Below are 24,737 nucleotides of genomic sequence, written 5' to 3'. Positions count from 1 at the left end.
CATCCTCCTGAAGTCCCTATATAAATAAACTACATTAAAACAACTCTATCAAACTGTTTTATATTGCAAGAAATAAAAAGAGGTAAGTTAAGTACGCCATCTCAAGAAGTAAATGAATATTTTCACACTATACCTAATACCTACCTATATTCAATGACGGGTAAACTTGATTTATTCTTGTATATTATATTCAAGAGTTAGTTATTCGGCACGCGGATATGGACGATTTGACTCGATTCAGGAATTCCTGCCAAGGTTCTCAATACGCCGCAGTAGGGATATTCTGCTGAATAAATCAATAAATAGTGTAGAAACTGCCTGGAAGTGGTTAAAATTAAATCATTTTAATTAATAATTTCCTACGTGTTTGCTTAATTTAATAATCATTAATGTTTGCGTATGTTTTCCGTGAACCTAAAATTATATCAAATATGTGGCAGCAGACAAACCTACGATGTTCATTATACAGAAGTCTCACTATCAGTCGTTGTAGAAGGTTAGACACATATTGCAAAACAACCTTATGTGCTAGCCGTAAGCAAACGCTTTATTTGTGCAACTGTTTTGCCGCCATGACACCGCGGCGCGGCTGCGTTATCGTCCTGATTAAAAAATACAGAATGTCTATGGTACTCATTTATTGTTTTAAATTTGATGCAGACAGCCCGTAAAATTATTTACACGTACTTTATAATAAAATATACCTAACATACAACTAAGATTGTTTTAAAATGTCTGGTGGCTGATTTCACTGCATTTAATTAATATTTAATTTGTTTTTAGTAGTTTATGTTGCTATACCCTCGCTGGGTTCATGTTGAGACTATTTTAACAAAAGATCATCTGTACATATGAAATAAAAAAAATAGCGACAACCGAATACAGAACCTCCTTCTATGAAATTGAAGTCGGTTTAAAATAAAATAAATGACTATTGAGTGTAAGTAATAAATCCAGACTTATAGTTGCCCTCGTCATGTTGGCTTATTCCTCCTACCTAGTTACCACCAAGTGGTAACTACTGGGATTTTTTTTCCCACCTTTACCACTGGTAACTACCTACTGGGAAAACGGGGATTTATTTTCCCAGTAGTTACCACCCAAATTTTGTTAGAGTTAAATACTAATAAAAAGTACAGTATAAGTACAGATTTTTTTTATAGTCACCTGCAATAATTTACGGGGTAAATATGTAAGTCATACTGAACTACTTTTACTATGGAACCAATACCGAAAAAAAATTGACTCTCCCATACAAATATCAACATCTGGGGGCCGATTTTTGAATTTCGATCACTCGATTTCGTCACTCGAAAATCGGTGGAAAACGGCGAAATGCTAATTTTTTAAATACGAGCGATCGAAATTTGGAATCTAGTGGTATTGACCACTCGATTTCAATTCTATTAGTAGAAATTAAATGCCTAGTAGTGGAGATATTAATGAACGAAATACACGAAACCGAGCGGTCGAAATTCAAAAATCGGCCCCCAGGCGAGCCAAAATACTCAGCCAATTATTTTCAAAATAAATTTATGCTTTAATAAATTATTATAAATTGATTAGTGTTTCATTTCAGTAAAATGTCTTGAAAATGATCAAAAATACTAAAGCATAAACTGTTTAATTATCTAATAAAATCACTTGATAAATTATCTACATGGATGGTTAAATGAATCCTCACATTCACCTTTTAGTTTTTGCACTTGTACCGGTTACACTGTTTTAATATTTTTGATCACTTTTAAGGCAGTTTACTGAAACACTAATCAACTTATAATTATTTATTAAAGCACTCTATATTTATACTATACTATTTATTCCGTATTTATTAGTATTGAAATTTAACAAAATGTTGGTTGTAACTACCACCCCACCAAAAAATCCCACCTTATACCAGTGGTAACTACTGGGGAAAAACATCCCACCGTTTACCAGTGGTAACTACGGGGAATAAAAATTCCCAGTAGTTACCACCAAACCGAGGTGGTGGTAACTACTGGGATTTTTTTGTCCCAGTAGTTACCAGTGGTAAATGGTGAGAAAAAAATTCCCAGTAGTTACCACTGGTAAGAACTTGGTGGTAACTAGTGGCAATAACCCGTCATGTTTGCTTATGAAGACAGTGTTTTACTTAATTTTGACAACTTTAGACATAACATATTCTTAGCGACTAAGCGTTTAAGAATCAAGTGCATTAAATAGTGCTTCAAAAACAAAATGCAAATGTGCGTTTAACAATCCAAATGCATTGGAACGGAAACGCTGGATTGTAAAGGTCACAGGCCCACGGCTATGACATCACCGAATGTTGCCTACCTAATACCTATGCAGCGGACAACTGTTTTGAAGACCACCTCGATGGAGAAACACAAGCCAGCACTGCACTAGCATCTTAATAAAACAATTTTAAAAAGTTTATTTACGCGCTCGCATTTAAAATAAAATGTAAAAATGGTCATGGCTCAAAAAACATTAAGTACTTCATAGTTTGGCAAGCCCTTTCCATCAGTAGAAAAAGGCGGTAACTTTAGAAAATTTAGGCACTAAGGGTTGTTGTTCCATAGATCGTCTTTTTCTGCTGACAAAGTGGGTTTGCCGGAGTATAGATACAAACTTTTTAACACTAAATATATTTTGGCACCGAGATATAGTTTGTTAATGTTATCTAAACATCCACCAGTTTAGATAACATGATCTAATTTATCTCACTATTGTCTAAGAAGTATTATGAAAACCATGACAACTTCCTATTTCTTCTACAACTTCAAAATAGCCACTAGCTTTTTATTCGTGCATTTAATGTCTTCGTTATTATAGATGGTCAAGCAAATCTTGTCAGTAGAAAAAGGCACGCAATTCAAATTTTCTATGAGACGATATCCCTTCGCGCCTACATTTATTTTCCACTAACAAGATCTGCTTGACCAACTATATATGCGATCCTGAATTAGAAGCTAACCCTCTTTGTCTATGACCCAGACTCGCAATGGAGCGAATCATTCGATCTTCCATTAACACTTTTAGAATCGATGTCGGAACAACACGTCCCAGTTTCTAGTGCCCGTGACGTCATTACACCTCTAGCAGCTTGTATAACATACAGGAAAGCTAAAATACAAGTGTTGTACCTATGACAACAATGATTTATAATAGATAGATAAGTAAGATTGCGTCAAGCGCGCCTTGACCCCATTGCGGTTGCCTGTCACCAATGCAGGCTGCGCCTAGGCTTGAAAAATCGGAACATGGCATTAGCCTCGTGTAAATAAAAAAAACTGCAGTACGAATTCGGAACTGGCTGAAGAGAAGGCACAGATCTAATACTTTTTAAACGTGCGAATTTCTTAATTGCTCACGACGGAAGTCTGTTTGAGTTGAGGCACAGAAAAAAACTTGTTATTATTAGACTTCTTTGATGACGAATACACTTGTTTGTTACACGTATTCGACGTTAGGGCGTGTACACACGTAAAAATTCCAACTGAAAAAACAATTAGGAATTTAAAGTGAAGATTATGGTCGTGAATTTCAGTGCAAATGTGAATTTTTATGACTAATTTCGGTAAATACAATTATATTGATTTTTAATATTTTATCCTCAAAGTATCAACGTGAGTAAATAAACGAGCAATGCTGATAAATGCGTCAACGCATCCTTTGACGGATATTACGGAAATAACCACAAATAAGTAGGCCGTCGGAGCATTCAACATAATATTGTACCTATACATAGGTCATGCACTCGGCAAGTTAAGATTGAACTTTATATTAACTCATTAAGCGCTATATTCGTTAATTTTACCACTTTTAATCAAACGAACACGCCACAAATTGGAATTACTAATAACTCGGTACATGAGGTGTGTAACATTCCTTCTCTTGAAACTGATGTCATATTAAAACTCGATTTGCTCTCTCTCATTCGTTGCATTAAAAATACTGGCACACATTTTTTTTTTCAAGTACGCTGGCAGTTAAAAAAAATGTAGATTAGCGCTGGTGTGGCCGCCATCTTGCAAATCATCTAATGCGTATTTTCGCACTTTTATCGGAGAGGAGGTCGTTCACCCGGAGGCACGTGTTACCGTAACAAGTATAATAACGTTGCGTAACGCATGTGACAATTATTGTATCTTCAACTTTCCGTTTCGTGTGCTCAATCGTCACAATTTTTTTAAACGCTTTATGAACTTTTTAAAGGAGTGTTCTTTTTAATACGAATAAAACAGTTTTCTTCGCCGTGCGTTTTACATTATAATTATGTAATTCAATTCAATAACATGGGTGTCTTTTTTATTCTTCGTTACAATACAGCATTCAGAAATTTCATAATCATCTGAGAGTCTATAATCGTATAGGCATAGATAAGGAAATGGAAATCCATTTCAATTGAAAATCTAACCTATAGTCTTAGAAAAAGATTAGTATATTGACGGTTATTGTTGTAAAATAAGTTTTAAAATTTACCTTGCAAGTACAATACCGCCATTATGGCGTTATGCAGTCTCGGCAGAGTCAATGAATCCAGTCTGTCAATGTCAATGAAGAGTCGCCAAAAAAACGGAGTTTTGGTCGTAATGCGAATGTATCGCATATCTCATTGTATATTGTAGATGTGGCATCTTCCCTGGACAGCGCTTTCGCGTTCCGCAGTCCCACACAGGGTTTGTGGGGCAACCCATATACAGGCTACGCTCAACCGGTTCCCCCTCCTCCCGCTCGCATACTTGCATCCGGGAATAAAACGACCCGCTTGGAACAGGAATACCCACCCTAACTCCTGGGTAATAAAGCTGCATCGTTTACTAGTTGTTTCTTTTTGCGATAGCTTCGCAAAGTTATATTTGCGCGCGGGCGCTGCGTCGCTGAGGCACTTACGAGTTTTCTTCCATGCCGTTGGGTCTAAGAGTCGCTCTCGCGGCTGTTCTTGTAACTTTGTTGGCTAGTTAGCTCTGGGTTCTAAGACCGTAGGGTGGGTAGCCTTGATCTTGAAGTTATATATAGAACGCACTTTTTTTTTGGTTCTCAGGCTTTCAGACGGGAACGGTTCATGTTAATACTGTTATAATGGTTTTAATATACGTAAGTGATTGCTAATTATAGATCGCACTGACACAAAAACAGTGCTCACTCAGTTTTACTAGAAACCAGCGTGTCTTGTTGGACGCTGGGGTATAATTTAGACTGTTTTTTTCATTTCATGAACACTTGGTTTATAGGATCTTGAGATCTAAAACCTTTTGTTAGACATCTTCAGCCTCCTTAATGTCACATGCTTATCTATACCAATTCCTTTTTCTTCCTAAATGGCGGTAGCGTATATAGGTAGTTGCTAAGAAAACTTGAGAAAACAGCGTTTACAATCTATAATTAGCTCAGAGTTGGGAGGGGAGCAGGGCAAAGTATTCTAGTGTTCATCTGGAGATTCAGTAAGAAATATTCGCATACTTTGCATCCACTGTCAAGGAGGCACAAAATATTTTTCCTACAAGGGCTTGTTACCAGATGGCTCTCCATAAGTAGAACTTGTAGAATATAAGACATTCCTCAGTCGGATTAGTTTTCTAGTGTCTATTCGTTTCCGAACCTGTTTATCTAAATGATAAAACTACTCGTACCTGATTCCACTTGCGTCATTATCTAAACATGACTCCAATGGTGCAATATCTTCCATTATCAGTTTGCCAAAATGTTATCGTCTATTTTCGCAAATGATTAGTTTGTTGATAAAAACTCCACAGCAGTCAGCAACAGTCGGTCGGTGACGATTAAATATACATAGTTTTATCTGTGGCATGGCGGAAACGATAACGTTTTATACGCTTTATCAATTTCCTGGCTCGTGAATGAAAGTAATGTAATTTCAGTGAATAACTGGCATCAATACGAACAATGTATGTGACAAAATTAAAACTTCACTGCTTGCGTGTTCCTGATGTTTAATTTTTATTTAACAGTAGACAAGCTGTAAAAATGAACACGTGACCTGAAATACAGCATTTGTTCATTCCAAAGAGACTATTTTTCATAAAAAAAAGGATTGAAATACCATAAAGGTATTACGTCTTCAGTATTCAAAAGACCTGTAAAAATTCCCTGCGAATTAAAATAATCCACAATTTCCAAGTAAAACTGTCGTACGAAGAAGTGTAAACTTAGGCAATAATCGTGACGGATCCCACATCCTTAGATCCCGTCCTGCGTGACCGGAAAGGTGCGCGAGTGTGCGGCGCAGCCATTGACCAGGAAATGGCGCCGACGGCTGACCTTCGGCGCGCCGTTTCGCTTTCTGTGGCACTTTCGCGCGTTTAGATGCGTTTAGCATGAGGCGTTTTTCGGACGATTAACTTCACTGCTTTATACATGTGGGAGATAGTGTGTAACGCCCTTTAATACAAAACTTTTTTTTATTGATCAGTGATCACAAACTATGTAACTAGAATCAGGATGTTTTTAATTCAATTTACCTATAATCAACAAGCGGTTACACAACTGCAATATTTTCGCAAATACATTGATAACCTTAATACCTAACCAAATAACTTACATAACGTCTCTTATCTCGCGTTATCAACAAAAATGTTTATAAATTAGACCGAGTCACCTTGGCTGAGTGCAATCCGAAACTCGCACTCCGATGATTCGTGAGTCGGTCACTTTAAAAAAACACATAGGTACAGCAACATAGCAAAAAAAAATTGCATCATATTTGAACGCAAAATATTTCACGTGTTATTTGAATTGGATTATGATATACACAAGGAGATATACATAAAAGCTTTAATTTAGTTTCATTTATTGGATAGATTTGAAATATATAAATTACAATATAAATTTTATTTTTTAACCTGCATAGATACTTCGTGAAAAGGTGGGGGTTTTCCATCCGAAAATGTAACAAAAGCCACTTGCTCCGTAGAAATAATTTAATTTCGTTATTCGCTTCCAAATATATTGTTAAATTTTTAATCCCTGATAATATAAATACAAAATAGTAGCGAGCTTCTATAGAGATCTGTTTTTTATTCTTTTTATACTGTTTTTATACTGGGTCAAACAGCTCTTGTCAGTAGAAAAAGGCGGCAAATTTGAAAAATGTAGGCGCGAAAGGATATCATCCCATAGAAAATTTGAATTTCGCGCCTTTTTCTACTGACAAGATTTGCTTGACCATCTATAGTTGAATAGGCCTTTTTCAAGAACGTATACTAAATTTAAATTTAGAACTCGCGCATCGAATCGAATACTGACTGCGCAAGTGGTTCTAGAGGTGCACCGGAAAAATCGCGATTAAAATATAAACCAGCGGAACGGAACGTAACTGTTTAAATTTGGAATTCATCCACGCATCGCGCAACGTGTTAAGTAAGGTCAGCGCAGCGCCCTGTTACGTAACATGATAACAGAGGGCGACACTGTATTGGGGTCACGTGCACCGGACGCTGTCACGCGATTGTGTCCATAGACTACGATTTTTTTATACAGACCCCCATGGACCAACGCTTTTTGTTCGAATCCATTGTCCGTACAGTTGTTTAATAAATGTATCAACAGTATAAAACATGCTTATACATTAAATGCAAGTAAAGAGAACAAATATTCAATATTCAGAAGAATATTCAATAGACTAATTCAAAAAGCCGCAGGAACTTAAGCAAGTCAATAGGTACCAATAACTTCGGTGCACCTTCATTACACGAATATAAACCTTGCGTAGAACTGACTAGGTTCAAAATCATGTAGTTATGTTATATTAGCTTCCTCGTTGGCAATCTGTAAGTTGGGCCAGGCAACTGGGACGGAAGGAGCCATCTTACTTGAAGTTTGCGATCTAACTTGCCGGCCTACTTGGCGGAACAGACACTAACGTAGTTGTAGTACATACGAGAATGTCGGCATAAAACGGAATGTATTTGTAATTTCGTATGTCAAAATGTCTTATAAGATCGAGACATTAATGAAATTGTCCTTCGCTCGAGCGAAAATCGACCATCTCCATCTCCACTTTCTGCGTCTGAATTACGACATCTAGGAAGACAATCATGACTAAATTAGTGTTTTGTTTTCAGCTGGCGCGGTCAGCGAACGCGAGGCATACGGTTACGGGTACGGCGGCGGCGGGAGCTCACACCACTTCGCCGCGCCCGCGCCGCCGCCCCTCCCCGAGCACGACCTGCCCTACTCGGTGTTCGACTTCGGCGACTACCAGCGGCACCACCACCACAACAAACTCAAGCCCAAAAAGAGGCCGCGCGCCGACGCGCCCCCCACTCCCGGCGTCAAGCGCAAGAGCCGGGAGGGCTCCACAACTTACCTCTGGGAGTTCCTGCTCAAGCTCCTGCAGGACCGCGAGTACTGCCCGCGCTACATTAAGTGGACGAACCGCGAGAAGGGAGTCTTCAAGCTGGTCGACTCCAAGGCCGTGTCTCGCCTCTGGGGCCTCCACAAGAACAAGCCAGACATGAACTACGAGACGATGGGGCGCGCCCTGCGCTACTACTACCAGCGCGGCATCCTCGCCAAGGTGGACGGCCAGCGCCTGGTGTACCAGTTCGTCGACGTCCCCAAGGATATCGTGGAGATCGACTGCTCGTTGGCTTAGAGTGTGAATCTCCTAGTGACAGGACACTGCGTTCAAACGTTTCACTTAAACATTGATTCACTTTGGTAAATTCGTCTATTTTCATCAACGCGTTATAATCGCTTAAGAGTGTTTACGTGATTAAATAATCTATGTGGATAAACTAAATTTTTAAATTAAAAGAATGTCGTTGAATTTAATATTTATACAAAAATAGGTATGGAGACGAAAATGATTGCTCAAATGTTTATATATATATTAGGGGATCCACAGAAAAGTACTAAATTTGCTACGCGAAGATGGAGCGATTTTTGTATAATGTTGAAACGAATTTTTTAATGTTTAAAGACGTTTCTGTACATATATAACTATTCCTATAGTCGTCGGCCGGCGCGGGCCGGCCCGAGGCAAGTCGAGAACCGAACTGCCTACCTCAGACTACGCAAACTATACTTCATAACTATATACACTTCATATTGAAACTACAGTAAGAACCTTATTAATAGTCTTTTAAGAGTTTATAATAAAGAAATATTTACGTGAACTTGGATGTTTACTATAGTGACAAAAATATCATATTATATTACCTACCTTCTCAGATGATGTATATCTTGGTGCTTCGCGCATTAACGGTTAACTGTGACTTCATAGGAGCTATCGCTCGCATATTCTCGTTATATAAATAATTATATGTTATGAATGAAGGACATTTTAATAGTTAACTTAATTCGTGAACTGAGTTTAGTTCTTGGCGGCCAGAGGGCGCCTCAACGAACACTACGACAGAACTGATATCTACTGCCAACTTCTGTTTAAACCTGATACTTTAATTAAGGGATGATATTTTGTGCGTTAATTGTGTTAATTATTTTAAATAGTGTTTTAAGTGAACTTGCTTTAGTTTATGTATGTTTATTTAATAATTATATTAAATACGATTTAAGGAGGCGTCGTGCGTCTACACATTTAAGTACATATCAATATTTAAACCCGTTGCCCGCCAACTGCATATCAGAAAACTTCACGCATACAGATGTAAATCCCAAATGACATAAAAGTGAACGCCTCTTACGTCATTTTAGACTTACAAACACGCTGCGCGACGCCCCCATTTTTTGTTACCTGAATTAAATATTAATAATTAATTACGATTTGTGGTCCAATGTTATAGAAAACATGATAATTTTTAACTAGATAGTTTTTAAAAGTGTAGCCTAGATATCTTTATTTTCGTACAACTCTCATACTATCAAGTAAACTAAATGACCGTGAAGTGAGCAGAGTTCTCTGCGCTGTGATTGGTTAATAAACTCGCTCTCTGAATGGCTGGGAGACCGGAGTGACGCTGGTGTGTCCTCGGTTGGTCCCCTGGCCGTCATTAGTTTGCCAATACCGTATTAATATTTTCAAACGGTCCGTATAGAATCGTTAGGAATAGGAAGTGTCCATTATGTTGCACGGAGCTCGCACTGCGCCACTAAGTTTTCGGATGTTATCATGTAATTTTTATATTATATTCAAAATAATTATATCAATTATGTAGTGGTAAGGATGTTATGTGGTGTGGGAGGTGCGCGCTCCGGCCAGGCTCGGGCCTTAAGGCAGTTGAAGGTGCTATGTGGGGACCGCAGGATCTCGGCATTCGAAATTAATATACATATAACAGACCAATCCAGGCTATGCAGGTATATATAATATATATATACACCCAGTGTGCTAAGTATAAATTCTATTAAAGATCTCAGTGTCCAATTCATCGAACAAATCCAGTGTCCCATGTGATTAAATTTTATATATATACCTTGAAATGTGGATTTAATCGTATTTTTGTATAGCTAGGATTCAAAATTTACTTTTCGGCACTTGTAATGCTTTTGTAAATATAATTAATAGATTAACTTATTTATTTCTTGGATAAATGATACGTGTACCTTGCGGTGGTCGGGTTCGCGTTTGCTACTAGCGCCCTCTAGCGTCACGTCACGCGAACCTAACCAACGCTTTCATGTTTTACTTTTTAGGGAATTTCGTTCTTTAGATTAGAAATTTTATTGTAAATGGATAATTGTAATTAAATTATAAATGTAATGATTGGACCACGTGATGGAATGTGAGCTCTCAGGACCGATAGGCTCTGCGTTAGACGGTTCCCGGTTACCGGAATGTTCGAGCAAGCATTTAAAACGATGCTCTGTCGTATGTTTAGTCGAATTGATGTTGTTAAAAAATCAAAGTTTAATAAAATAATGTACTTATCAGTGTAAATTTTACCAGCACCTCGAAAATCGAGCCTAGTCTTAGAGTTTTAAAAAAATATTTGTAATTGGAAGCCATATTGGTGTGAGGTTTTCGAGATTAAAAAAATAACGCACACGGCCGCTGGCTGGCAGAGAATCAGGGGGACGGAAGGTTAGTGACTCGGATTAAGATTGGCGAGTGCTGGCGGACTGATTTACCATACTCCCTACTGAGTGTCGTTGGCTGAGTGACAGTATTTCCTTCGCCCGTTTTAAAAGCGAGAGAAAAAATATATTGACACAGTTACTAGTTTTAAACGCTTCGCGCGTTCGGTGTTTTAAAGGCAGTATGGCTTAGTGCTTTAGCCTATCCAGGTGGACGAAAGAAAAAAACTTCGGTGTTTTTAGTCTTACCTACAAAACGTAATATGTTGAGTTTGAACCCAAAATATGTTAAAGTGTAGTTTTTCGGATGAATTTGGTAGTGTTCGAGAGTATAGGTAAATTGGTCCGTCGAGTACCGTGGCACGCACTGAAGTTTTTGACGTTTTCAATATTCAATATTAAGTACGTACTCAATTGTTAAATTAAATTAAATATAAATTAATGTCGTATTTAAAGAAATTTTAGAGAGTTTGATTCCTTCGGGATTATTAAATGTTTCTGTGTGGCTGGAACTTCTACCCCCACCCCGATCGTTCGTGTCGCTCCGAGAGCAACTGCGCGACTGGCGCAGGCACTAGTTTATAATCAGTTAAAAGTCCGTTACGTTAATATAATTATAAAAGATAATTTAGTTGTTATTCTCTACAAATACTGTATTTTCTGCCCGATAGTTAAGTTATTTTTCTATGTATAGTTAGTTATAAGTGTAAATGATTTAGCACATAAACTTGATGCATGATGATACAGTTAATAAAATATCCACTATAAAAATGCTCTTTTTCATCGACAACCCTTTAACAAACCCAATCAACACACGCAGACACACTCTTGATATTAAACGTGTTTTACCAAGAAGTAAGTATACATACACATACATTACATACTACATACATACATGATGTATTTTACTTAATAAAATAATAAAGTTAAGGTTTCATTTGAAAACTTCTGTCATACGTAACGGTATTCTTTGTGTTTTAAAATATTGAATAGTCTCGCACAAGTAGCAAGCATCTAGCGTTAGCGTTGCTAATATTACCTAAAAGTGGAAAACTCTAACTTTTATTAAAGCGCCATCTTGTAGCAAATACTAGAATTGCACCGAAGTCAACCAGCCTCTCTGGCCCTCTCTGAACAATCTCAGTAACAAGTTTGGCTACTCCCCACTAGGTAGCGCTTTTATTAACATAATCAACATTAGTTTTCATTGTGATTGTATCAACTAGCTAGTGCTTAGAGGATATAACCAACGGAGACGCCATGTCTAAAATTTTCGGTACAAAATAGTCTGCCGTTTTTTGCGGGGGAGGGGCACATCAAATGTATAGGTACGTCATGTCAGATAAACGTCAGTCCATACATATGGTTGACATGTGGTTGACCATTGGCCGCCTATTTTCGACAGAGGGGAACGCCTATTAATGGCGGCTCCATTGTTAATTACTCCGAGAGCTAGTGTATGATTAATATAGTTGGTCAAACTATATTTGTCAGTCAGTAAGAACCAGGAAAACTATACTCATCCTTTTCTTTTGGGTGCTAGTACTAGTGTAAGACAAAGATAGTATGATTCTCTTTGTCTGTGATTGAAATGAGACAGTCCTTTGACAAACTATAAACACAAAATGAAAAAAAAATGTAAACTTCACTGAAATATCAATAGGGGATATTACTGAAATGTTCTGCCGCCAGAGTGCAGCACTACTGACTCTAGTAAATTCATAGACTAACTCACCTGTACTCACTATACCTATATACTTACTTTACTCTTTGGATTCGACTAACATACTGTGACTTAAAGTTTTTTGCTTAGATTTTTTTTCGTCTATCTGGACAGGCTAAAGCTCTAAGCCATACTGCCTTGTCATTTTTGCTTAGAGGATATAACCAAATGGTTTTGGTTATATTCTCTAAGGTTTTTTGACAAGTTTTCGCAGACAATTAAATATGACATTGATGCATCAAGGCGGTTTGTTAACAAGGGCCTACCGGTAAACGCGAAAATAGAAATTTAGTTATCTGCCTCTTTATCGCTCGAATACGCAAGAGTGATAGAGAGGCAGAAACCGAACTTTCGATTGTCGTGTTTCGATCGTGGCCTACCGTGGGCCATGTGATTGACGTAGTGACGCATGATGTCTCAATGATGTTTGTTTACTGTATGTGCTAGTTGTGCCACTTACGCAGAGCTTTGCCTAATACTCCCTATTTAATATTCCTTATTCTACCGATTTCAATCGTTCTTAATTGTTATAAATACCTGAACGCATCTTAACTATTATTATGGCTGACGTGACGGTTGTCAAAACTGTCACCTTTACTGCGGTTGCGGTGACGTGTATAGATAGTCAAAACGCTGCGTATAGCTGTGTGGCCAACTTGCTATTGCCACAGTCGCTCCCAAATAATGTCAAGAAATACACGATTGTTATGTGAATAAATCGAACTAGTGCTGTTTACAAAGCTCAACAGACAGTTATTTAGTGTCGGAACATTCATAGTATTACGAATAAACAGTTATCACCTTAAAAATCAAAATGGTGCTTATGACGATGATTGCGCGAGTTGTCGACGGCCTGCCGCTCGCCGCAACCATGCAGGACGACGAACAGGTATTCCAGATACTAGCCACAACCCTTACAAGCCCGTAAATACTCATAACTTTGTTTTATCACGTTGTTCTAATTAGTTATTTCAATTTATTTTGCGTTCGGCAGAGCGGCTGCAATATCTTGGAGTACCAAAATCAGGCGAAAATGCTGTTCAGGAAGCTAGGACCGCAGTCTCCGCTACGCTGTTCGATTGAATCCGGACCATTCCTGTTCCAGTGAGTCGCTTTTTAGTATTATTTTCGATTTACTATTATTTCTTGCACCGTAATTATTCACGAGTCATTTACGCGGCATCTATTCATTTAACATCCATAAAAGTAGATAATAAAACGAAATAATACCTGTTGGCTGTGTTTTTAGAAAATTAAACATCTAGGTATTGACTGTAACATGGTAATGACGTAAAAGTGACTCAATATCAAAGTATGAAGACTCAATTTTGCGTAACAATAATGCGTACTTAACAGTCACCTACATACTGAGTGCACTTTCAACATAATGAGTAATATTATTACTTGTGATTGCCACCATCAAGTTGAATATAATATGGTACATTTGAAACTTCGGTAATCACACAATGTTTTTGAATGCATGGTGTCTAAATTGTTTACATTCTTGATTCAATTCAATAGGGTGTCTTTATTCAAATTAAATGTCATTCAATAAGCCAGAGGTTCCCAAAGTTGATTGGGCTCCCAATTAACACCAACCATTTTGGGACCCAAAGCATGGCCTTCTTAACATAAAAATACTCTTGGTTATGCTCGTATTTCCTAGTAGTTTCAGGACCCATTCAATTCTTGTTGCGATCCACCAATCGGTAGCGATCCATAGATACAAAATGTTGCAATAGGCCAATCATTTTGTAATTTTGCCTTGCATATAACATATTAACTAAATTCACTAGTTCAATGATGAATTCTGGTTTCAAATTTTAATTTGTTGTAAAAATAATTAAATTAACGTAAGTTCTGATAAATGAAGTCTTAAACACGTTTGTAACTGCCATCACTACACTAAAATTACCTTAATCTAATGTTCTATAATCCAATCCATAAATTAAAAGACATATGATGCCATAAATTCCAAAATCATGGGAATACCTACTTTTTGATGGCACTAAATTTGTCAGTAGCAGTAGTATAAAGAACTATACTCATCCTTTTTTTGGGGTGATATTACTAGTATAAGAAAAAGACAGTATGATTTTCTTTGCCTATGCTGTCTCTTGCCAAGCTATATTACATTTATAACCATATTTAATTAACAAAGTTTGAATTGAAACAACATTTAACATTGCAGCTATCTGATTGAGAACGAGATCTGTTACCTGGTGCTGTGCGAGAGGAACTACAACAAACGGCTAGCGTTCAGCTACCTCGAGGAGATCGCGCAGGAGTTCTACCAGCAATACGGCAAGCGGGTGAGTTACTGCCAACAAATAGATGTGCTACCTGGTGCTGTGGAGACACTACAACAAGCGACTAGCGTTCAGCTACCTCGAGGAGATCGCGCAGGAGTTCTACCAGCAATACGGCAAGCAGGTGAGTTATTGCCAACTAATATTAGTTATTAATTGGTGGATCAACTTCTTTTTGACGTCATACTTGTTATTTATTTATTTTATTTTATTTATTTTATTTTATTTATTTGGAGAACCAACAGCTATGACAATACCATATACATACAGAGGCAATAGTAGAATAGTATGTTGGAAGATATTTTATGCTATGTTCTACTTTATGCCATAAAAATATTTTTGGCAACCGTATTGTGATCTAAAAAAAGCTCTACGTACTTTCAAAAATTCTGCTGGTTGAACGCACGAGACCGAGACCCGACTGCAAACGGCAGCGCCGTATCCAGTTGGTTCCGACTGAGAGTGAAACTGGCACTACTGGGGCCCATTTCTCGAACGGTATTAGTCTAATATTAGTGTGTTGCCAACTTGCCATGCCCATACGATTTGACAGTTCGTGGACTATTATTATTCGTCTAATACCACTCGAGAAATGGGCCCCTGAGCTGCAGTCGAGCGACAGTCGACTACCGCTCGCCGACACGTCGCTAACTTCGTGCCCCTAACTACGAATGGATCGTATAAATACATAGAAACCAGCAACAGCGACACATCGTCTGCTGCTGTCGTCTGCGGTCGGGTTCCAACTTGTACCTTAAGAGTCTCCATACATTTTATTCCTGTGTAAACCCTGTTCTATTAATGTCCACTTTGGCGACCCTGTGGTTGAAGATTTGTTTATTGATTCCGTCTGATTCAGGTGAACACGGTGACTCGGCCTTACACGTTCATTGAGTTCGATACGTGGATGCAGCGAGCAAGGCGCCAGTACAGCGAGGTAAATTATTCAAGTTAATAATCGTTATTCTGCAAGTACAGTCAGCATTCATTTAGGTATCGGCACTAGATTTGAAGTCACGCACACAACTACAAAATCATGTAATGACAGCGAGATTTTTTCGTACCGATAGCAAATTGAACTCCCAACTGCAAGATGGACCAAAAAGTTTCAAGGTTTTTTTTTGCGTGACTTATGTTCCATGTTAGTTTTATATTTTTTTACAATATATTAAGCTGTTTCATACTTAGGGTATATTTTTAATCTTATGGGATTGCCTAATGTAAGTACTATACAATAATAATAATAGAATCATGAGATATTAAAGATTAAAGAAAACAACGACGTGTTCATACTTTAGGCCTGCAGTGTAGGTAGCAAAGATTCGTTGACTTTAACGGCTGCTATGCCATATATTGCGAAAACAAACGAATGACCAAAGAGAATTTACAATAGAGGCGTATTGTCAAAGCAATACTGAGCCGAGTCCAAGTTTGCCTGAAAGGAGGAGTGTCTCCACTAGTATAAATAACACTTGCACTGCGTGTACTATCAAAATGGTTGCAACTTCTCTCGGTGTAACTCTAGCTCCCCCTGAATGTTTGTTTGGTCGCAGGGCGGGACGCGCGCGCGCCGCACGGGCGCCGCGGCCGCTCTCGGCGGGCAGCTCGGCGACGTGCAACGCATCATGATGCAGAACATTGACGACGTGTTGCAGCGAGGCGCAGTGCTGTCCGGTCAGTATTTACCATTACCACGACACGTCAATCATTATTGATGGCTCCGCGGCGGCCCTTTGAACGTCACGACGAGCGTCATCGTGAACGTCTTCGAGCAACACCGGCTTCCGACACGTCGGAAGGGAGGAGCCCAAGCTATATCTTACCGTACAAAACGTACTGTAATTTTTTCGCACTTCTCACTCACTACATACAAAATCCAATCTGTAATGACGACACAAATACAGAGAAAATGATACACGTGAAAGACAAATCGTGCACACCTCGATCTCTTTTTGTGTACGGACGAGTCACAACACGCACCGCGCTAGTTGTGTGCGTGCCCAGTTGGGCACGTACTCCGGCAGAGGGGAAATAGTGCGAATGCCGACTCCCTTCCCAGTGTTGCTCGAAGGTGAACGTTGTCGCAGTGCAAGAAGATTGATTATTGGGCTCCGGTAGCCACGCGCGTCAATTTACGTCTTTGCTGGTCAAAAGGTTGAACTTATATTTCCGTCGGTGCTTATAAATAAGTTCATATTATAAGAATTATTGCAAGCGAATGAAAGATATGCCAGTGATAACTATACTAATAGCTAATTAGCGGTACTAATGTTAGGTGCTTTCCACGTTTTATACCACTGCTACCGACGACTCTGCTATGCGAGTTATTATTATATTACATGTATTATCCTAATTAATATTGCAAAAGCGAATGTAGAATTGATGTTACAATTATAGTTTAACAGATGCAATAGCCCCCTGTGAAACCCTTTAGAAATCGGAATGCACGAAGGTTGATATTACACTGTTACCGAGCGCGTGATTTGCAGTCTTTGGCGGTCAAACGGTTAAACAAACATACTATTTTTCACCCCTAGTACACGTTATACATTGAACAAAATCGACGTTACACTGTTAAAAGCACAGGCATTACATTGTACCAAGAGGATTGGGGCTATAGGACCGTATATTAACCGTTAATGGCGTTAATAAATATCCGAGATCTAGTCTTAGGTAATCTGCAACACCACTTACTACCGGGAACAATTAACCCCGTGACCTTTGCACTTCACATCACTCATGTCCACTAATAAGTTCGCGAGATCTATTGGTGGTGATCTATAACTTTCCGCCCACGCCAGTCGGGCTAGCACATGATTGGCGCGACAGTATCTCGCGGCGAGATAGACTACCCGCCCTCTTTTATTAACAGAGTTAGAAAAAGACGGGTAGTCATCTCGCCGCGAGATACTGTCGCGCCAATCATGTGCTTGGCCTACATGTGCAACAGGTGCCGTGACCTTTGCACTTTACATTCAAATGCACCACGCATGTCCACTTACATGATATAAATATCGCGAGATCTATCGTGTGGTGATCTATAACTTTCCGCCCACGCCAGGTGCAACAGGCGCCGTGACCTTTGCACTTTACATTAATATGATTACTTATTGAATATTTTTAATTCCGTGAAAGAGGCAAGCAACAAACGCGTGTTAGTTATTTTACTTATTTTTCACATTACAGTGCGGCCCAAAAACTTTTTTACTAAATTTCCGGACCAAGTCGGAAGTAACCCTGTCCCTGCCTATGAAGCCGATGGTCCTGGGTTCGAATCCCAGTAAGGGCCTTTATTTGTGTCATGCTCATGACTCACTGAGCATAGATATTTGTTACCTAGTCATGTCGTGGGTGTTTCCTAATATATCGTTGTGTGAGTACCCACAACACAAGCCTTCGATAATGCCTTGATAAATATGGTTTTTTTTCCTATTTCCTATTAGTAAAGGGATGTTTTCTATTGTTATTTCAGTTTATAATATACAGGGTGAAATTTAAATCACTGGCCATATTCATTCCAGGCACTAGGTTACACTTAAGGAATCTATTTAGCGAAAAAAAAGAGTACATTTTTTTTTAATTTTCATTTTTCAATATTTAAATACTTTCCACGAGTCGTGGTCACCCTATTACCACAAATGTAAACAAACCTAATAGTAGGTTTTAACAACAACATCAGCAAAACCCTTATCTGACCTTCACTAAACCTTATAATCGTTGCAATAGGGTCCACCTAGTTAGTGTTGGCGATGGTAGGCAGGTTTATCAATTTCGAGGGTAGTCTAAACCATTCCGCGCTAGCGGTAAACATAACGGTTAGCATAAATGATTAGTCACTCGTCACTCGCCAACCTTAAAATAATAATCGCGCGCGTACTAAGGTTTAAAAAAATGTTTTCGAACCGGGAATATTAGGAAATGGTACGGTGTTATTTATTAAGTGGTGAGTGTTTACGTGGTGCACAAAGATTATACGAAATGGAATCAGTTCCACGCCTTCGCAGACAAGGATTGAATCCAAGAGTACCATCTCGTGGGACTTTCGTTAATTGCGTCGACTTTTAATCAAATGTAAGTACATAAGATGATTCAATTTTTTAAATACGCCTGAATGCAAAGATTCCTGACCTAGTTTTTACTCATTGTTTTTAAGCCACGGACGTTTTGTTAATAATCATTAGTCAGAAATAATATTTTAGATTAAAAATGGGTTGCCTTTGCATTTTGACGGCTCTAAGCCCGTTAAAGTATGAAGGAAAAATTAGCAACTTATGTAGGTAAGCGTCTTATCTCGCTGCAATAGGGTTCATAATTGGTGACGCGATTGCAAACAGCGGGAGGGGCGGGGTGTCAATGACCTTAACTGATAAGAGAGAAGCGGGTGTAGTGGGTAGTTGTCGGTTCACCATAACGTACGAGGTTTTTAGGACAACTTGATGATGAGTTATTTCGAAAAAAATGTACTGAGCGGTATTAAAAGAAAAAACACGTGTTTAATATTTTTTCGAGTTCTTTCGGGTGTTTCAATTTGGCCAGTGAATTAAATTTCACCCTGTATAAGGTATATGTAGTAGGCAATACCATTACTTAAATAAAACACAAAATAATTTGACATGTAGTTTTTTTTAATTAATTTTAGATATATTTGAGTTATTTTTGTATGGTTGTATGTATATACCAATAACCTTTACGTAGTACTGAAATAAATGTTATTTGTGTAAGGATATCCTTATAATATTATATTATTATGTGGTCCGGTCCGGGTCCGTCTAGTAGTCGGGGTCTGTGCCGTCACCTTTGCACCACGCATGCCCGATCGATTGCACTAACTACGTCACGCCTATTTTTAGATTACCTAATGTCCTGAGGCCCGGGATTTCTGTGCTAGTTTGACGTCAATAATATATGATATATAAATAAAAATAAAATATCGTTTATTTCAGGCTTTTAGCCCATACTACACGGATACAAATTACACATAAACGACACAATAGCATACTTTATACAATACATTATATTATATTATATATGACTATATGTTATATTTCATTTATAACTAAAGGCCTGGGGCCTATTGCATAACAAACTACAACTAGTATTACAAGCGGAACTCCTTTTCTAATTTCACTTATTGAATAAGGAGTTCCGCTTGTAATATTAGTTGTAGTTTGTTATGCAATAGGCCCCTGTTCTGCAAAATATTGACTGTAGTTAAAATTAATTATTTTAGAAAATAATTGTCAGCAGCAATAAATTAGAAAGAATTTGACTATTATTATATGCCTATTTTTGCTCTGCGATTTAAATCCAATTCGCCATGACTATTTTAAGTTAAAAAGTTGCGGCCAGTGCGAAAAGATGCAGTTTTATATATATTGTAAAATTTTACAAAAAATCAAATACAGTATATAGTTAGACCTAGAGTTTGCAACGATTTTGATAGCACACGCAATGCAAGTGTTATTTTAAACGTCAAACGTCCATGACATTATGACGTATAAATAACGCTTGCACTGCGCGTGCTATCAAAATCGTTGCAGACTTATCTTGGTCTAACTCTACAAAACTATTTGAGCCTTTTTTATGCTCATATATGCCTATATGACCTTGAATAGCTTCCGACTCAGACACGAAATTTTAAGTGACATTTAACACAACTTTGGGGCATTCCATTAGCACCGCACTGTCTCGTACAATAGTTATTTGTACAACAAGAGATCAAAGTTTGATATTTCTTCGAGTGCTTATTTTGAGTCCCGTGCAAGCGAAAGATTCTATAATACTCGCTACGCTCGTGAATCTAATTTAGAATCTTGAGCGTAGTAAGGGGCTCAAAAGCGCACGAGATGTAAATAACTTTGATCTCGTGTAGTACACAACATTTTTCACCATAGCAGTGAGAACATACCTATTAGACAACTTAAAAAATATAAGCCTTCTTCATCACTTAACTCATGTTTTCTTAAGATATACAAACAATTAAGTTTAATTACCGCAATCGAACACAAAAACAAAACGTAATAATAAATTTCAGTAAAATAATATGGAAATAACGAACATCAACTGACACTTCAATCGACAACTTTTTTTTGTAAAAAAAAAAAAACTTTGTAAGATACGGTCCTAATTGCGGATATGTACTATTTGTCAACTATGGTAGAAATTCTTAAAAGTAAAATAGTTAATTTTGCGTAATAATCTGTGTTTTTTTTTTGAGTTCATTATTTTAATTGTACAATAAAATATCTAAAATATAGTATTTTATCAGTTTTTATCAAATCTTAAACTTTATTTTTATTAATTAATTATTAAGAATTCATATTCATACGTGGTTTGGAACGATGCGGTCTGAAGTTTTCGGGGGTCTATTATAAACCGTCAATATACCGTTGAATGTCGTTTTAACTTTTTTTTGTCTGTTTCTTTTTGCTAACAGTGTGAAAGGGACAGAGATAATAGAACCCAAGTATTTCGAACTTGTATTAGACCCCGCACGTTGAAATGACATTTGACTATAAAGGTAACTTGAATGTCATTTTGTCTCACTCAGTGAGCAAAATCGCATTTTGTTTTTAAGAAGTAAAGTACCCTTGTTCGATCTGCTGAGGTGAAAACGCATTTTGTTTCGTATTTAACTTGAATTATTTCACCGTTTCAAGTCGATGATTGTTCTACTGAGCATTTTTTACATCCATTATGACAAACTATGAATGTAAGATAGATATACATATATACATCTATACAGATTATTATAATGTAATGTAATGTTTACCTACGTATTGCCTGTTGTAGTTACAAATGTTGTATTGATTTGTGAATTGTGAAAGAGCCCTTGAGGCCTACTTACCTACAGATATATATATATATATATATATAAGAAAACCAAATTAAACAAACCCTATCCTTTTCAGAGCTCGACACAAAAACGCAGTCCCTCTCCATGATGTCGCAAAAGTACAAGAAGGACGCCGCGTACCTAAACACCAAGTCCATGCTCATCAAAGTGACAGCTGGCGCCGTCATATTGCTGGTGTTCGTGCTGTACTTCTGGATCCTGTAAACCTAGTACTTCTGTCAAGTTAGAGCGGCCATTTTATTGTTTTGGCGGACATTTTGAATAGGAAACTTTGGAAAAAAACTAAATAACTTTATATGGAACATTTAAAACGGGCGGTATTTACAATATTTACTTAAACACCAAGCTCATGCTCATATTGCTCATCAAAGTAACAGCTGGCGCCGTCATATAGCTGGTTTTCGTGATGTACTTCTGGATCCTGTAAACCTGGTACTTCTGTCAAATTAGGGCGGCCATATTGTTGTTTTGGCGGACATTTTGAATAGTGATCTCTGGAAAAAGGCGCTTTTGTATTACATAACTTTATATGGAACATATAAGACGAAAAGTATTTACACTATTTACTACACACACACCAAGTCCAACCAAGATACCAAGTCCGTGTTCCTCAAGGTATATGTCAAGATGGGCAGCTATCTTGTTGTTTTGGCGGACATTTTTTAATAAACTTTAAAATAGAGGGCGCTGTTGGATTTTGTGGTTGCAACTCGCGGCGTATTATTTTACAAGTAAGAAATATTCGATGTGTTATGAAATAAAAATGATATTACATACATTTACTCAATACGTATGTTTGTAACTAAGAATTTATAAGTATACATGTGGCTTTCCATCAGAGAAGGGTGCACCCTTTTAGATCTTCTTGAATCAGACCTTTTGAATAGAACTTTAATTAATTGTAACCTTTATTTCAATAAAGTCAACGTATTTTGAAATAAAGTGTTTATTACATTTTCTAAATGACTACCAAAATATCAAAATGGCCGTGTAATTAAGTGTCTAATATCAAACCCTCCCTATTGAACTCCAACCCACAAATACAATGCGTAATGTGTGTTTACAATATCGATATACATATGTATATCTATTCGATACCGTACAACCGTAGGAACGAAATTATATATCGTCTAAAATATTATGGGAATGATTATAATAAACAATATTCTTGGCCGGTATTAAATAGTGTCAACTGCAATCTACTTGTTAGTAGCCCCTTTTTTAGCCCTACAAATTCATGTACGTTTCGTACTTCGCTCTGAAATCCATGATATGATTTCTTTATTGTATTCTTCAGATTTTTGTCGTAAAAAACCGATTTTCATACAAATTGGTATCGCACGCCAACATATTTGAGAGAAATGAGACTTGCGTGTATTAGAATTAAGTTCATTTCCATGTTGTTTTTGCGCGAGGCCCGATCGGGGGTATCTGAGTGCAGCGAGGGCCTACAAAGCAGCAATGGGGCTATTCATAAATTACGTCATTTCATTAGGGGGGGGGGGGTCTGGACATCGGATGACGGTAGCATGAAGTAGGAGGAAATGGGGTCATTTGATGCATGATTTTTGGATGATTATAGGGGGGGGGGGGGTCCAAAATCGTCAAAAATCGATGACGTAATTTATGGACAGCCCCAATGTCCTTGAGGCCAATTCAAACTAACATTTTGACATCAAAACTGGCCTCCTAGTTAGAATACGGCTTGGTGATCAAAAAATATTTTCATTTGTGTGCAAAAATGTTATAAAAATAAAGGCACAAACCTTAATTCCAAATGTAGAAGGAAGAAGAAATCAAAAACTATGTATAAGATAATAAATTTGTTATTAAAAACCCCGAGATCTAATTTTATTTGGGTATAAGAAAACCCTGCTTTCATAAGTGGATCATTTCATTTAAAGATGTAAGTTCGCCATCAGATATATCCGAGCGGCCGAGGTGCTCAAAAATATACGAACACGCACTCTAACGCCTTGACAATAGAGGCGTGTTCAGATATTTGCGAGCACCTCGGCCGCTCCGATATATCTGATGGCGACGTACTAGCGAACATGGACCTATAAAAGTATGAAATTTTGTAGCTTAAGAACCGGGCTTTTGGCGCAGGTACCGTAGTTTAAGTCTACCGCTTAGGAGGCGGTTGGGAAGGCACTTACGCGATGTTTTTTTAATAGGTGAGTTATATAACTAAATCTAGTTTATATAATACATTTTTATTTTTAACTTATTAGGTACTTCAACTGCAGCCAATACTTATCAACCGCCTCAGTTAACGGTCGAATTATAGTGGTATTTCTACTCTAATGGCTCCTCTACACCTTTGGCCATGATGGGCCACTGCAGGTGATCCCGATCGTGTGGATGGCTTAATGACCCATGATCAGCGACGATGGGGCGTAATCGCCATTCTCTCGGTTTTCAAGCAAACATCAAATAAGTAGCGGCCATATTGGGTTAACTCCTACTAGTCAAATCAGTTTCTTTTTTAGAACTGTCAAAACGATTCGCTATTATGGATTCATATGAAACACTACACAATGACGTCACGGTCAACTCGCCTATATTTTATATTTCTATCCGATTTATTAAATAGATATTGTGTTTAAAAATAACTACTATCTATGTTAAGTTAATAATTATCTGGTGCTTTAATTCATGCATGGTGTGAAATAATTTATTTTAAATACAGTAAAATACCCTATTGTGCGCCTGCCCACACGATGGAATCGTCGCCTATTCTGTAATGGACCATCATTGCCGATGGTGTAGAGGGGCCATAAAATAAGACATAAATATTTAAGTAATTATACATATATGATTTGTTCCATGTTTTGAAATTGGCTTGTCTGTCCTACCTTTT

The 24,737-nt window shown here is 37.7% G+C and overlaps 2 protein-coding genes across 5 annotated transcripts in view; both read left to right on the top strand.

The window, feature by feature from the left end:
- LOC134804354 (ecdysone-induced protein 74EF) overlaps nucleotides 1-11,130 on the top strand; it is a 309,467-nt gene extending 298,337 nt beyond the window's left edge. For 2 of the 4 annotated variants that reach the window (XM_063777369.1, XM_063777366.1), the window contains exon 7: nucleotides 8,073-11,129. In XM_063777369.1, coding sequence (XP_063633439.1) covers nucleotides 8,073-8,605 — 533 coding nt within the window. In that variant the 3' untranslated portion in view covers nucleotides 8,606-11,129. Of the gene's footprint in view, nucleotides 1-8,072 lie in introns of all 4 variants that reach the window. The other 2 variants (XM_063777368.1, XM_063777367.1) reach the window with 2 other exon arrangements.
- Nucleotides 11,131-13,309: 2,179 nt separating this feature from the next.
- LOC134804375 (vesicle-trafficking protein SEC22b-B) lies at nucleotides 13,310-23,332 on the top strand. The gene is made up of 6 exons (XM_063777410.1): nucleotides 13,310-13,598; nucleotides 13,704-13,813; nucleotides 14,901-15,021; nucleotides 15,878-15,955; nucleotides 16,572-16,692; nucleotides 21,930-23,332. The coding sequence occupies exons 1-6, from the start codon at nucleotides 13,524-13,526 to the stop codon at nucleotides 22,076-22,078; spliced, it is 654 nt and encodes a 217-aa protein (XP_063633480.1). The 5' UTR covers nucleotides 13,310-13,523; the 3' UTR covers nucleotides 22,079-23,332.
- Nucleotides 23,333-24,737: the final 1,405 nt, after the last annotated feature.

This window comes from Cydia splendana, chromosome Z (assembly GCF_910591565.1).
Source record: "Cydia splendana chromosome Z, ilCydSple1.2, whole genome shotgun sequence".
Classification (NCBI taxonomy): domain Eukaryota; kingdom Metazoa; phylum Arthropoda; class Insecta; order Lepidoptera; family Tortricidae; genus Cydia; species Cydia splendana.
The sequence above is the reverse complement of the archived record's forward strand: the minus strand, read 5'-3'. Positions and strand labels throughout refer to the sequence as shown.